Below are 15679 nucleotides of genomic sequence, written 5' to 3' on the forward strand. Positions count from 1 at the left end.
ATTGCTGGCGCCGGACCCAATCGCTCCACACCATCAGCAGGTGCGAGCAGGGCTGGCGCCGTTGGCGTGTGGGAGCGGTGGGAGCGGAAGTGGGGCTGCCAGCAGACGGGGGACCAGGGGCCACAGAAGGAGGGGCCAGGCAGGGCGTGGGCGATGGGCCAAGAACTGCCCCTGTGCCCACCACAGCCTTGCAGCCCACAGTTCCTTTCGAGGTGCATGAATTCGTGCACTGGGCTCCTAGTTTTTATTTAAAAAGAATAGAGAAGAAATTTATCCAAATGTAAAATGTGGTTGACTAATGCCTTTATTTAGAGGATCATGTGTCCTTGAAGTTGAAGAGGCATCCTGAAGAAAGAACAGGAGTTCCACAAGAAAACAATCTGATGTTGACACTCTCATGCATTATTTTTTCCTTTCAGCATATTGCAACATATGACCAGCTAGGTGGATTTATAGATATATTATCTAAATTTAACCTAAGTCACCCCTACTAAAATGAATAAGTAGCTGAAACATTGCTTGAAGCTAACAATCATATTGCATGCACAAGTGAAAACAAGAAAATGGCAGAGCACAAACTTATCTGACTGCTGTTATGATCTCATCAGTGGCTAACACAGAACAGTCATTTGTTGCATGAATGAACACTGAAAGTCAAAATAGGTAAAGATCTCTAAGAAACTTTTATAAACAATTCTTCACTTTTAGTACTTGTTACCACCATTTCCCCTCCCCCACAGGGTAACTATAGAAATACTGACCATTATGATTAAAATCATATAAATCAAAAGACAGAAATTTACACATAGATATGTTTTATGTACAAGGTGCCAGATTATTTTCATGTAACAAATTCTTCATGAATTTTATTGGAAGCAAGTGTTTAACAAAGTGTCCTAATTCATTCAAATGTGTAAGGGCAACAGTACTGTGCAAGGGCCTCAAGAGAATATACTGACATCCAAAGACATTCACAAGCCCTAGCCGGTTTGTTCAGTGGTTAGGGCATTGGCCCACGGACTGAAGGGTCCGGGGCCAATTCCGGTCAAGTGTGCGGGAGGCAACCAATCAATGTCTCTCACATCAATATTTCTCTCTCTGTCTCACCCCCTCACTTCCACTCTCTCAAAAAATCAATGGAAAAAATATCCATGGGTGAGGATTAGCAAAAAACAAACAAACAAAGACATTCACAAGTAGTCTAAAGCAGTGCTAGTCTCCATAATCAAAAATTGTGTTTCTTTATGGTAACTAAAGGCCCACTGTTTGCTGGCTTAAGGGTGAAAAAGCACTTGCAAGTTTTAGTAAGTTATTTTATCAACTGTCACATGATGATCATATACCAGGAAGTAGGGAGAGCTTGAAAACTTAATATTAAAGAAAAAAGGTTAAGGGGGGGGAGTAAAAATTAGAAACAGCAAAGGGGGAGGCAAAGCAATCTTAGAAAATCTGAGTCAGAATGACTTATTTCTACAAAGTATCTGCAATATGCCCTCAAATGAAAAGATTGTCCACTACGTATCACTAAGCTATTAGTTTTCCATAGCTAAATACTGGCAGCATATTAGCTCCCTAAGTGGCAATTCATAGATTCCATGATTTGTGTAAAAGAATGCATACACCAAGGGTTTTGTTTGTTTGTTTGTTTGTTTGTGGCAGGTTTGGAGTGAGGAGGTGTGTGTGTGTGTTTTCAGTGAATATTTTAGAAAGGAGACCTTAAAAAGCACTATCAGCCGGCAGGCAAGACAAAGAGAGATGGGGTTTAGAGTTAATTTGGGCATTTCTGCTAAAGCCCTGCATAAGAGTATACCACCTTGAGGAAGAAAGGAAAAAGAAGAATTTGCATGGATGAAGAGAAACACACATCCCTGGCAGGAGTCAAGGTGGAAAGTGCCGCGTGGTCTTCCTTGCAAGCCCAGCGGCGCAGCCTCATAAAAATCTCAAGGCTTCTGTTCCCTCCCAGGGGAAAGCGCGGTGCCCCTGTGAAGTCAAAGCCACGGACACCATCTGCACCTAGCCAACCCAGGCGATCCCAAACCCCTAACAGCGGCGCCTCCTCTCCCCCACCTGGGATGTTCTGCCACCTGGACTCGACACGTGACAGGGCCCTCCGTGGCCATATCTAGACCCTTCTTCCTTCGGCAGCTTCAACGGGCGAAAAAAGGCTCCCAAGGTAATCACAAGACATCTGCGGCCGGAGCCCTTTCTTCCGGGCGACACAGGCCCCACCACCCTGCGGAAATCCTGCAGATTCGCTGAGGTGGCTGTTTCAGTCCGCCCTCCTCTGACTCCTCCTCCCTGGGCCGTGGGGCTCCACGCCCTCCCAGCAGCGGTCAGGTTCAGCCACCGGGCACCTAGTAAATTTTCTTTCCGCGTCCTAGGCTTACGTCTGAGGACAGAGTTATAAGCTGGCGACTCAGGTTGCGCTCTCTGCCACCACCCCCCGCCACCCGCCCCAACACACACATACACATACACACACACACACACACACACACCCGCGCCTTTTTTTTTAAGTTAGGGCTTTTGTTCTTTAATGACCAGCAACTACTCCAAAACGTTTAGTTATTGCCTCTTGTGTGGGTTATTTCCAAATCAGGCAATATAAAATCGATGCAACACTTGGTTTAAACGCATTTGCATTTATTCCAGACTAGATGCATTGGTAGGCCTTCCTAGAACACATAGCAAAAAGAAGAAAAACATGTCTAAATCCGCAAGAGCCCTTAGCATCCAGTTCAACCCCTTCATTTTTCGGTTACCTAGAGAAATCTTAGATGCCCTGTATCAAAAAACATACCATCCCCACCCCATCACTCTACCACATTACTGTTTTCTCTCCTTCATAGTCCTCACAAGTTCTGCATAATTTCTCAGGTATTTTTTTTGTCTGTCACCACCTCCATCATCACTACCATTACAAGGTAAGCAACTTGAGGGTAGGAACTGTGTAAACCCAGCACCCAAATTAGAGTTTTAATCAATAGGTAAATGAACTGAGTGAACGACTGGAAGGTGAAGTGACTTGCTAATTGGTAGCAAAACTTGAATTAAACTTCAGGTCTGTTAACTCTCTAGGGCACTTTTTACCCCAGAATGCTGAGATTAAACACAAGCAAGGGCAGTTAGTAATACACCTATCCCAAGGTTCCCTAGCTGAGGAAGTTTGGGCCAACACGACACAAACAGTAGGGTAGTAGCATAACCCAGAGAGATTCAATAAGTTGTCACTCCAGAATTTCTACATGTCTACAGTGGGGAAGGGAAAATTGGAGATGAAGACTAAAGTGCGAATTGACGATATCAAAGTGGAGTAAAGGGTTGCAGCCCTTTGGCACCTGCTTGCATCGTTACTGTAAGTGGAACATCTTGGAAACAAAGCTACTCTGATCTCAGGACTACTTTCTATTATTTCAGTCCCTCCTTATCACTAGCAAATAAAGAGATTATATCTTTTTGAACCCCAATAAATCCTAGTATGGTGTTTATTCTGGTTTACTCTTGAGTAAGGGGAGGCATTATCGTCACTTCTGTAAATAGGTTTGAAGAAGGAGAGAATCTAAGTTAAAAAAAAAAGTAAAACTTTTAGGAACATCAATAAATATGGAAAAGGAAAGATCATTTTTTAAACTTTGCAAACATTGTTTTTTATTAGTCCCAACAAACTCATCTCATCTAATATTTTTAAATGAATGCAATGACTATAGAAACTCTGTTTCATAAAAGAATATTTTCTACTGAATGTGTATTTGATAACCAAATATTAAATTTGTTCAATGAAACCGGATGGCAAAGTATTAGTTTGGATCTTGCATACACTTCTAGTGCAGTCTCAGTAAAACTGATACAGACTCGAAAGCACCCTATAGAGCAGTGGTTCTCAACCTTCTTAATGCCGAGACCCTTAAATACAGTTCCTCATGTTGTGGTGACCCCAACCATAAAATTATTTTCGATGCTATTTCATAACTGTAATTTTGCTACTGTTATGAATCATAATGTAAATATCTGATACGCAGGATGTATTTTCATTGTTACAAATTGAACATAATTGCCGAAACCGGTTTGGCTCAGTGGATAGAGCGTCGGCCTGCGGACTGAAGGGTCCCAGGTTCGGTTCCGGTCGAGGGCGTGTACCTGGGTTGCAGGCACATCCCCAGTGGGAGATGTGCAGGAGGCAGCTGATCGATGTTTCTCTCTCATCGATGTTTCTAACTCTATCTCTCTCTCTTCCTTTCTGTAAAAAATCAATAAAATATATTTTAAAAAAAACAAATTGAACATAATTAAAGCATAGTGATTAATCACAAAAACAATATGTAATTATTATATGTGTTTTCCAGTGGTCTTAGGCGACCCCTGTGAAAGGGTCATTCGACCCCCAAAGGGGTCGCGACCCACAGGTTGAGAACCGCTGGTTTAGAGTCTTAATTATAAGCTAACAAGCTAACAGTATTTCATGATAGATTCTTAAACATAAATCTAATTAGTAAACTTGACATTGTTTCCCCTCAAAGGTTATTTGTTTCTGTTTAGATATTAAAGTATTGTAACAAACAAAATAAACACCAAAATCTAACAAAACAAAAACTTGATCCAAATTCAAAGTAAAATCATGAGTGTTCGGGCCAACTCCTACATATGTTAGGTCTCGGCTTAAAAAATCACTTCCTCCAGCCCTGGCTGGTTCAGTGGCAGAAGCATCCGCAGAGAAAGGCAACTAATAGATGTGTTTCTCTCACATTGATGTTTCTCTCTCTCTCCCCTCCCCTCTCCCTCCTCTTTGCTCTCTCTAAAAAAAAGTCAATGGAAAAAATATTCTTGGATGAGGATTTATTTTTTAATTTTGAATCACTTCCTCCAAGAAATTTTCTCTGTTTCCTGTCCCCACCTCTACCTTCAAAACTACATCTCTAAGACCATAGATTAGCAATTTTCAACTGGTGTACCACAAGAGGCACACTGGTGTGCTGGAAAAAATTTTAAAACATGCAATACCTGACTATTTAGTCAGGAGCACTGACCTCTTTCCCTTCCCATGGTCGGTAAACTGCGGCTCTCGAGCCACATGCGGCTCTTTGGCCCCTTGAGTGTGGCTCTTCCTAAGCCTTAGGAGTACCCTAATTAAGTTAATACCAATGTACCTACCTATATAGTTTAAGTTTAAAAAATTTGGCTCTCAAAAGAAATTTCAATCGTTGTACTGTTGATATTTGGCTCTGTTGACTAATGAGTTTGCCGACCACTGCCTTAGACTATCAAATTAAAAAATTACAACAGCCAATACAATAGCCATCTCGTGTGAATAAATCAAAATTATACCTATTTTTGGTCAGATCGGCATAAAAATTTTTTTGGGTGTTCAGTAGAATTCTAGTAATTAGTTTATGTGTGCCATGAGATGAAAAAGGTTGAAAATCGCTGCCATAGGTCATTTATCTGAAATAATGTTATTTCTGTAGTTACTCTGTTTGTGCAACTTCTAGAAAATATTTTCTGTCTTGACATAATTTTTTTTTTAAAAAAAAGTATTGCTCACAATTGGGAGAATCCAGTTCAGCAAACTATTTTGTGTATTTTTCCATTATGATAAAATATTATACTTCTTTAATGTCTTCTTTATAATGATCCTTATTCATCTCTATGTAGAATAGAGCCCTAGACGGTTTGGCTCAGTGGATAGAGCGTCGGCCTGCAGACTGAAGGGTCCCGGATTGGACTCCAGCCAAGGGCACATGCCGGGGTTGAGGGCTCGATCCCCTTTGGGGGCGTGCAGGAAGTAGTCAATCAATGATTCCCTCTCATCATTGATGTTTCTATCTCTCTCTCCCTCTCCCTTCTTTTCTGAAATCAATAAAAATACATTACAAAAAAATAAAGCTTAGAATACGAGTACTAGTAGATGCATCCCTCTAGTACATAATCATTTAAATAAAGGCAAAAGATAAGCTCATGATTCAGATAAATATATATTTATGTAGTTAAATATAGCATGCTAATCTTTTATAAATCAATATGAAGGGAACAGAATTGTCTGTGCAAAAATGCTTTAACTAATATAGGTTGTTTTGCAGAGTGAAAAACAGTAACTACGCTTCTAAACACCCTCTTCTTGCCCAGCCATAGAAATGATCACACCAGTATGTTATTACTTGTGTGTTTTCTTATCTCTAGAGTCTTGCTACTCAAAGTGTAGTCAGACCAGCACCAGCATCACTTGGGAACTTATTAGAAATGGACAATCTTGGGCCCAAACCCACTGAATCATATTCTACAATACAAGCCAAATATTTAAAATTTTCTTTTTAAAATCTTTTTTATTGAATTCAGTGAGGTAACATTGGCTAATAAAAATATGTAGGTTTCAGGTGTACAATTCTATAATATGTCATCCGTATATTGTATTATGTGTTCACCACCCCAAGTCAAATCTGAATTTTCTTTAAGTCACTTTTAAATGAGTAGAAAGAAATACATGAAATTAACTTTAATAATATATTTTACCCAATATATCCAAAATATTATTTCAAAATATAATCAATATAAAAATTGTTCAGGTATTTTACTTTTTCATAGGAACTCTCCAAAGTCCAGTATATATTTTACACTTATATCTCAATTCCATTTGAAAGATGTAACTACTATATTAGACTCTATATATTTAGACTATAAGCTCCCTGAAGGCAAAAACTGTTTTTACAGACTCTGGGGTTTTTTATGCTTTATGATATTCTTTTATTAATTCTTTCTTATGATTGAATTTATTGGTGGGGCAAATATTCCTTAAAAACAACACAAAAAGCATAAAGAATTCTTACAACTCAATAGTAATAAGACAAATAACCCAATTTTAAAATGGGCAAAAGAAGCACTGTTTCTCAGTGGTTAAAGTGTAGGCCCCTGCACCAGTTCTATTTCCGGTCAGTCAAGGACACAGGTTGAACCCTGGCCCAGGTTGGGGCACAATCAAAGAGGCAACTGATTGATGTGTCTCTCTCACATCAATGTTTTTCACTCTCTCCTCCTCCCTCCCTCCACTCTCTCCAAAAAAATCAGTGGGAAAAATATCCTCAGGTGAGGATTAACAACAACAACAACAACAAATGGGCGAAAGAACTGAAGAGACACTTTACCAAAGAAGATGCATGGATGATAAATAGGCACATGAAAAGATGTTCAACATTAGTCATTAAGAAAATGAAAATTAAACCCACAATGATATACAACTACACTCCTACTAGAGGACTAACCTTAAAACTGACTACACTACCTGTTGGCAAGGATGTGGTGCAACTGGAACTCTTAAACACTCTTGATGGAGATACAAAATTGCAAAACCAGTTAGGAAAACGATGTGGCAGTTTCCTAAAAAGTTAAACATACACCTACTATATGATCCAACCATTCTACTACTAGGTATTTTCCCATGTCCATATCTACTGCTATATAACAACTAGAGGTGTGCTGCACGAAATTTGTGCACAGGTGTGATCCCTAGGCTTGGCCTGCCATTGAAGCACCAGTGTCTGGCATAGAAGGGGAGGTCCCAGCTGACCTCTGAGCCATGGGCAGCACCTGGGCCTCTGGGGCCCCGTGCGTCCCCCTCCACCTGCGTCACGGTGCCCCCACACGAAAATGCGGTGACCGCAGCCAGACGCTGTGGGCCGGAGTGCAGTGTGGGCCTCTGGGCCTCCCAGTGGCAATGCATAGAAGCCGGGAGGGCAGCACGCTCTCTCCCAGCCAGCCTGCACCTCCATCCCCATTACCCCTGCCCCCATCACCCCTGCCCCCAGGCAGCCTGTTGCCAACACCCACCATGTTCCACGCCACCCCCTGGTGGTCAGCGCATGTCATAGCAAGTGGTCAAACTCGAGGTCAAACTCCCAGTTGAGGGGACAATTTGCATATTAGGCTTTTATTATATAGGATAGCACCACAAATTTAGTATAAAACATTGCACATTGATTATCTCACAGTTTCTGTGATTCAGAGTCAGGGCATAGCTTCGCTGGCTCCTCTGCTCTAGGATCTTACAAAGTATTATCTGAGGCTCAACTGGGGAAAGATTCACTTCCAAGATCCCATGGCTGTAAGCAGAATTCAATTCCTATTAAGCTGTCAGTATAAAGGCTAGTTTCTTGCTAGCTGTTGGCCACATGCCACCCTCGTCTCTTGCCACATGATCCTTCACACATGGCCACTTGCTCTTTAAAAGCCGGCAAAGGAAATAGAGTCTCCCCTAGCAAGATGGGTTTACAATCTTGTATAATGTAATTATGTACATAACCTTTGCCGTATCTTTTGGTTAAAAGCAAATCACATTTACTTATCTATTATCTATAATAATGAAAGCATAATATGCTAATTAGACCGGATGACCTTCCGGACGAAGCGGGGGGGCTACGAATTTCGTGCATCAGGCCTCTAGTACCTCAATAAAGCTGAAAAAAAAGAAGAAGCAGCAGCAGTCACAGATCTCACCAACACTGAAGAGGGAAAGGATTATCCAAAGCATAAGTAATGAGGAAACCACCTTAAAGTCTATCCACCACATTACACAAGATAAATGAAACTTGTCCGTACAAAAACCTGTACACAAATGTTCTTAGCAGCTTATTTGTATTAGCCAAAAACTAAAAACAAAACAAAACATCAAATACCAATCAACAGGTAAATGAATAAACTGTGGAATATCCATACAATGGAACACTCAGCAATAAAAAGAAACACCAATTGATACATGCAACAACATGGATGAATCTCAAAATAATTTTACTGATTGAAAGAAGCCAGGCAAAAAAGAATACATACTGTATGCTTTATTTATATCAAATTCCAGACAATGTAAACTTATCTATAGTGAAAAAATAGGTCAGTGTTTTCCTGGGAAAACTGAAGGGAGAAGATGGATTACCAAGGGGCAATGAGGAAACTGCAGTGATAAATATGTTTATTATCTTGGTTGTGGTGATGGTTTCACAGGTGTACACATATGTCAAAATTCATCAAATTGTACACTTTAAGTATGTGCAGTTTAATGTACCTCAATAAAGCTGCTAAATTATACCTCAACAAACCTTTTTTTTAATTTTTAAGGTGATTTTAATATATTTTATTGATTTTTTACAGAGAAGAAGGGAGAGAAATAGAGAGTCAGAAACATCGATGAGAGAGAAACATCAATCAGCTGCCTCCTGCAAACCCCCTACTGATGTGCCTGCAACCAAGGTACATGCCCTTGACCGGAATCGAACCCGGGACCCTTCAGTCCACAGGCTGACGCTCTATCCACTGAGCCAAACCGGTTTGGGCTCAACAAATCTTTTAAATATGTCTTTAAAAAAACACAAGATCCACATCAATGTGCCATCAAAATAAAAATGTATTAGTTACCATTAAGTAAAATTGATATCAAGAAAAAGAATGTCATAACTGCACAAAGTATTCAGAATAAGCTGTGTAAATGAGGTGACATTTAAATGAACTTTTAAGGACAAAAGGCATTCCCGGCAAAGAAAGATTACTTAATTAACATGTTTATTTGTACACAAGGAGTGTGCCTTTAAGTACTGTGAAGACCTATTTAACTGCTCTAAGCAAATTTCCAGATTGGTTTACTAAATTTGGAGATGGCCAAGGATAGTATGATTTACTTGAACAATTCTTTCTCTCTATTGTAGAAGTAAGTAATTATATTAAAAAGCAGCAAATTATATAAATTCAATCTAAATGAATTTTTATACATTTACATTATGTAATCATTATGTACATGGTTGATAACTTCAAAATTATTAATGACTAAAAAACAAAACTATATAGCTCTGATTACTCTGAGCAAATAAATCTCTTGACCACCTTTGAATTCTATTTTCTCTTTTGAGGAAGAATTATTAATTTCAGGTAGAGTAACCATGTGATTTATTGTCTAAACTTCTGAAGTGATAAATGTTAATAATTATTTTTGTGGGAAAACAGTACTAAACTAGGGTTGTTACCCCAGGCAAACTGGGATGAATAGTCACCCCAGTTATAGGGAGATGTTTTGTTTTAAGGTTACAGGTTAACAGATTGCTGAGCTCTACCCCAGATCTACTGAATCAGAATCTCTGGTATGGAGTTTGGGAAGCTATAATTTAATGAACTGTTATGCTTGGGAGGCCTTGAACTTTAAAGTTATATCATTAAAGGCTCTTCCAATTCTAAAATTTTATATTTAATAAGGAAATTTTAAAACATGCACTGGCTACTAGATAATATCAAGGAATGATTAATTTTCTTAATATAATAATGATGTTGTGATTACATAAGCAAATGTCCTTATTTTTAGGAAACACACATTTAAGAGTGATATGTCATGATATCTGCATCTTATTTTTAATTGATTCAGGAAATACATACGCACACAAATAAGGCTGATAGTGGGAATACACATGTTAACTGGATTATTCTTTCAATTTTACTGTATGTTTGAAATGTCTTATAATAAGACATTGGGAGGAAAGGACTATTAGGAAAATTTTGTTATGTTAGACAGTATTATTGTTATAGGACTTTTAAGAACCATGACCAAAAATGTCCATTCAAGTGATTACTAAAAAAATCCAGCCTCTATCCTCCTTTGACTTTTTTCTAAGACAAAATAAAATGACAAATTTATTCACTGCAAGACTGTTTAAAATAGTGTTATGTTTGCAAAATTCTAAATGTATCAAAATGTCAGCTTAAGTAAATTAAGTTGCACTGGTTCATTCAACAGAGAGATTATTAAACAACCATTAAAATAATCATTCTCAATAATATATTGTACACATGTTTTACGCTGTTACATAACTGGGTATGTAACAAAAAGAACCCGAAATTATATCTGTGCTATAACTATATAAAATTTGTGGACTTAAGTGGGCAGAACTGGACGTTTATATGGAATGTGCTGTTTTAGAAGCAGTTTTTTCCCTTTATTTCATTTTCTTATTTCGAATCATGCTAATGACTTTGTGCAATTTAAAAAACCAGTCATTAACTGCTACCTTAATTTGGTCCTAAGGGCAGTAAAGGTCAGTTTATAACTCGTTGAACAGCTGAATAAGACCTGGGGCGCCTCAGTTGATCGATGCTTAACTAATTTGGGATATCCACAGTATCGTTTTGCCGACTACAAATATAACAAACATTTCGTGTAAACTATACTGCTGAATAAGTTTCCAAAATTCACAGGAACACCCACCACAATGTGCGGGCTAAATGCATGTAAATAATGATGGCAGAAATAATACTACCTGTCATACAGGATGGGCATGTCACCCTTTACTCCGCGAAAGGCTTCTGGTCCTAGGCTGCCTCTTATTTTCACCAGAATGAGATGGTTCCAGAGCCCCAGACAAGGGAGGGGACCGTTCCCTAGCCTAGGAGGCTGGAAACTGCGCGATGTGTGCGAGTGCAAGGTTTCCAAGACCCTTCTTCAGCTGAGCTCCGCAGCACTAGACTCTGCCCAGTTGCTAGGTTTGGTTGCTAAGGCACCAACCGTTTCGCAGGAAGAGAGAGCGGTGCGCTCCCTTTTGGGGTCGTAGCGAAACCTCTCAATGCCGAGCGCGTTAGTTCCGGAAGGCAACATTCAACTCCTCTAAGAGCGACGGGAAGGCGAGGAGAAGCTGGGAGTGACGCCTCTGAACCGCGGAGGATTGTGGGAGGAGGTTGTCTCCAATTTCTCCTCCCCCTCCCCCTTTTCCCGGCCAAGATGTCTGACATGGAAGATGATTTCATGTGCGATGATGAGGAGGACTACGACCTGGTGAGGCGCAGGGGACGGACCTCTGGGGCTGGAGGGGGTTTCTGTCTTTAGGGGCCAGGGCCGGGGCGGCCGCGGCCTCTCCCCGTAAAACATGTGCTCCTTCCAACTTCTCCAGGTGCAGTGACAGGACGGGTTTACCTCCTCCCCTTTCCCGCACTGGCCGGGGCCCTGCTGCTCCTGCATGGGGGAGGGGAGGGTCAGGGAGGCGGTGTAGGGGGTCTGGAGCATTGCGCTCCTAGTCCGCTCGCCTCCCTCGTTTACTCGGACGCCTCAGGCCTCCGGTTCTCGGGGCCGCTACCTCCTCCCGCCGCGCGAGCCGCCGCGGGGACCGTGAAGTGGTCTAGGCCCCGGCTCTGCCCTGTCGGGCCCAGCATTGCGGGCCCCCTGCTTCCCCCTTGAACTGAGCGGGTGCACATGCCGGGGGAAGGCTCTGAAAACGGGGCGGCCTTGCTACTCCCGGGCCCGACCATGAAACGGCGTTTATACGTCTCCTGGAAACAGCTTAATTAGTCCTGTCCAGGATTCGTTTTGGTTTAAGGTAAAAGTACCGTGGAGAATTTAGAGCAAAAATAGCTGGAAAAAAGTAGTTGAACTAGTTGTGTTTAAAGAGAAAAGCTGGGGAGGAGGTTCTGCTTTTTGTTTGTTTTGATTGGGGGGGGGGGGAAACAGGGGGATTGACAGAAATTTCCCAGGATTCAAAGTTAAAAATACCAGCAGTGAAGACATAAATGTATGCAACTGAATGGTGACTTTTAAGTATTCAGTGTTTAATTTATTTACACGTTTTTTTAAAATTCACTAACATTTCAGGTTGCTACTCAACATAAGATAAAGTGGCCCAAGAATCAACGTCAGCTTGCTTTTTTGTTTGTTTGTTTGTTTGTTTTGGGGGGCGTCTTTATGCACGGTTCTTGTATATTGTAGTGATGCTGCATTATGGTAAAGTTGAGGGAGGTCTGCTCCTCTTATATTTTAAGTGCCAGAGATTCTCAAGCTATAAATAGTCGTTTTTTGAATTAGTGTAAAACTTCTTTGTAAAGTCATTTCCAATTACTCTTTCCATTTTAAAAGAAGGCACATTTGCAGAAGGGGAAGGGGTGCTTACTATTATTACCTGAAAGTCATAGTAGAGGTCTTGGTCATGTGAAGTTTTGCTAATGGCTATTATCTCTGCCTTACATTTTTAGTTTGTACAAACCAAACCATGTTGAAGTTACATGTGAAGTTTTGCTAATGGCTATTGTCTCTGCCTTACATTTTTAGTTTGTACAAACCAAACCAGTTGTAGGCAATGCCTTGAGTTTATTAAGAACATGTTACTTGTGATATCCTAGGCATTTTTTTATGACATGTTTATATTACCATATTTGTAAGTATGGAAGTGTTTCTTTTCTTTTAAATGTGTGTTTTTAAATGTTTCTGCTTATGTCTTATCAATAGTTTTCAATACATAAATGACTTATTAGCACTGTGATTAATTTGAAAGTCATCTACATTAAGCATATAATGGAGGGAAGGCGGTGAGAATCCTATTGTCCCGTGAAGTACTCCATTTTTGTAAGAATTTTAATTAAACATACGTTGTTTAACTTGACTATGTTTCTGAAGCCTTTTTTGGGCCTGTACTACATGTACAGCATAAAGTTGAATGTACAGTTGTTTTGTCTTTTTTGAAAATTTCTTAACCATAAAAGTAAGATGTTACTTAAATGAAAAAATTTCCCCCAGCGTTCTGTTGAATAGTTGCTCCTCTCCCCATATCTCACTTGCATAGATACCATTCTGGATTCCCACTCAGATGTCAAGTAGTGAAAGCGTTTATGCTCTGTTTACTACTAGTTAAACTCCTTTGGTGGCATAAATTTTATTTAGTAATTTATTTTTTACGGCTTTAGTTAATATCCTTATGCCATTATGCATTTTTTAAAAAGATTAAAGGGTTGGTTGCCATTTCATACTTACATGTTGCTAAAAGGGAAGTTCGGTGTTTTGTTTTGTTTTAATACTTATTTCCCTGGGTCTTTTTTGTTTGTTTGTTTGTTTCTTAGGATTTAAAGAGTCTACAGAATTGACTTCCAGTTTTAGAGAAGCTTCTTTTTTATCTAAAAAATGTATTGTTTGTTGGAAATTTTGCCATCACCTCATTTTAGTCAAAATGTTAACTAAAGTCATGAAGATTTCCAACCACAGATACATTCAGCATATCTTTTATAGGTTGTCGCTTGATAAATTTTAATGCCTAAGGTACTTTTTGTTCTTGCCCAGTGTATTGGAAATAGGTAGTTATGCTACCATTGGAAAAAGTAAAAGTCTGTTTCTAAAACTATAGAACGTTAGTCCAAGAAAGTAAATAATGATTTGTGCCTAAGATCTAAAAGAAAGGAGAATAAACTTGGTTAAAAAAGAAGAAGAAAAAACATAAAAGAAATTCAATATTCTTGACTTCTAAGATCTTTTTTATTTTTATTATAGGCGGAAGCAGGCACTTTCTAAGCATAGGAATTTATGTGGCAGGGAATGAAGAAGTAGGAGATGGTAAATGTCTTTTAATCTAATGCTACCTTTACAGATTTATAGATTGCTAGTGTAATAATACTAAAAACTATAGTGCCATTCATTAAGTTGATAAGGCCATTGATGAGTTTATTGTACTATGATTCTATAGTCCAGTCATTCTAGCATGAAATTGCTTATTATTTCTAATGATCTTTTTAGAAAGGGTTTAAAACAGATTGACTTCATACCAAAAGTTATTTTTTAGTAGATCCTATGATAGGTAGGGCATTGTACATTTGCATTTAAATGTATTACAAAGGGGAGAAATTGTCAAAAAAGGTAGAATAATTCCACTTGGTTAAATGTATTTCCAAGCTTTGAGCCTCATTATATTGCCTTAGTCAAGCTTATAGTTGTGATTAGTGAAGGAATGTTTACTAGTATTGTCTTTCTTGTTTTACTAAATGCCCTAAAAATTTACTTCTTTTTGTCTGCTTCTTTGGGAAGTGAGAGTCTTAGCTATAGGATATCTTACAGAATCTCTTATTTGTCACCATTTTATGAAGGTCAGCAGAAAATAATGGCTTGAACATTAGTTTCTCATGTTATAAAGATCTTGGAACATGATTTAGCAAATTAAAAAATAACACTTTTGTGTTTTTTAATATATTTTTACTGATTTCAGAGAGGGAGAGAGAAATAGAAACATCAGTGATGAGAGAGAATCATTGATCAGCTGCCTTCTGCACACCCCCTTCTGGGTACTGAGCCTGCAACCTAGGCATGTGCCCTAATTGGGAATCAAACTGTGACCTCCTGGTTCATAGGTCAGTACTCAGCCACTGAGCCACACTGGCTGGGCACTAACTTCTGTTTTTTAAAAATACTTTGAATTGATGTAAACAGAGTATATAATCTAGTCTGAAAAAGAACTGATAGATCGATATAAGACCAGGACAAAAGAGTAGCTTTAGGGATTTGTGAGTTTAGTATAAAGGTTCTCACTTTGTCAATCATTGTGCATATAAGGAGCTGGAAGGTTATTTTTCTCTGAGACCATTGTCCCAATAACTTATTGCTTGGCAAAGAAAATGTTGAGGATCTTTAAATAATAGATTTTTAAACACTATACCTCTTATAAGTCTGGGGCATTGTTTTCTATGCTGAATATGGTTTTCATGAAAATGAAATTTGATTGTACAGTTGAGGCTTCTAAAAGAAACATGATGTGTTTAATTATAAATAATTGGAAAGAGCCCCAAATTATCAATAGTAGGGGGGCACTAATACTATTAATATAATAAGATAATGACATATATTATTGTATATTCATGTGATGGAATGCTATGTCAGCATTTCAAACCATGCTCCTAAAGAATATTAAGTGATATGAAC

At 39.0% G+C, this 15679-nt stretch overlaps 2 protein-coding genes across 5 annotated transcripts in view; one reads left to right on the top strand and one right to left on the bottom strand.

Annotated features, from left to right (window-relative positions):
- Positions 1-11613, bottom strand: part of GALK2 (galactokinase 2) — a 132505-nt gene extending 120892 nt beyond the window's left edge. The window contains exon 1 of one of the 2 annotated variants that reach the window (XM_005863960.2): positions 11277-11613. In XM_005863960.2, the coding sequence (XP_005864022.1) occupies positions 11277-11296 (20 nt within the window). In that variant the 5' untranslated portion in view covers positions 11297-11613. Of the gene's footprint in view, positions 1-2067; positions 2294-11276 lie in introns of those variants that run through there. The other variant, XM_005863959.2, reaches the window with a different exon arrangement.
- A 52-nt stretch (positions 11614-11665) lies between these two features.
- COPS2 (COP9 signalosome subunit 2) overlaps positions 11666-15679 on the top strand; it is a 31943-nt gene continuing 27929 nt past the window's right edge. The window contains exons 1-2 of one of the 3 annotated variants that reach the window (XM_014537825.1): positions 11718-11788; positions 14261-14323. In XM_014537825.1, the coding sequence (XP_014393311.1) occupies positions 14321-14323 (3 nt within the window). In that variant the 5' untranslated portion in view covers positions 11718-11788; positions 14261-14320. Of the gene's footprint in view, positions 11789-14260; positions 14324-15679 lie in introns of all 3 variants that reach the window. The other 2 variants (XM_005863964.2, XM_005863965.2) reach the window with 2 other exon arrangements.

Source organism: Myotis brandtii, unplaced genomic scaffold (assembly GCF_000412655.1).
Source record: "Myotis brandtii unplaced genomic scaffold, ASM41265v1 scaffold182, whole genome shotgun sequence".
Lineage (NCBI taxonomy): Eukaryota > Metazoa > Chordata > Mammalia > Chiroptera > Vespertilionidae > Myotis > Myotis brandtii.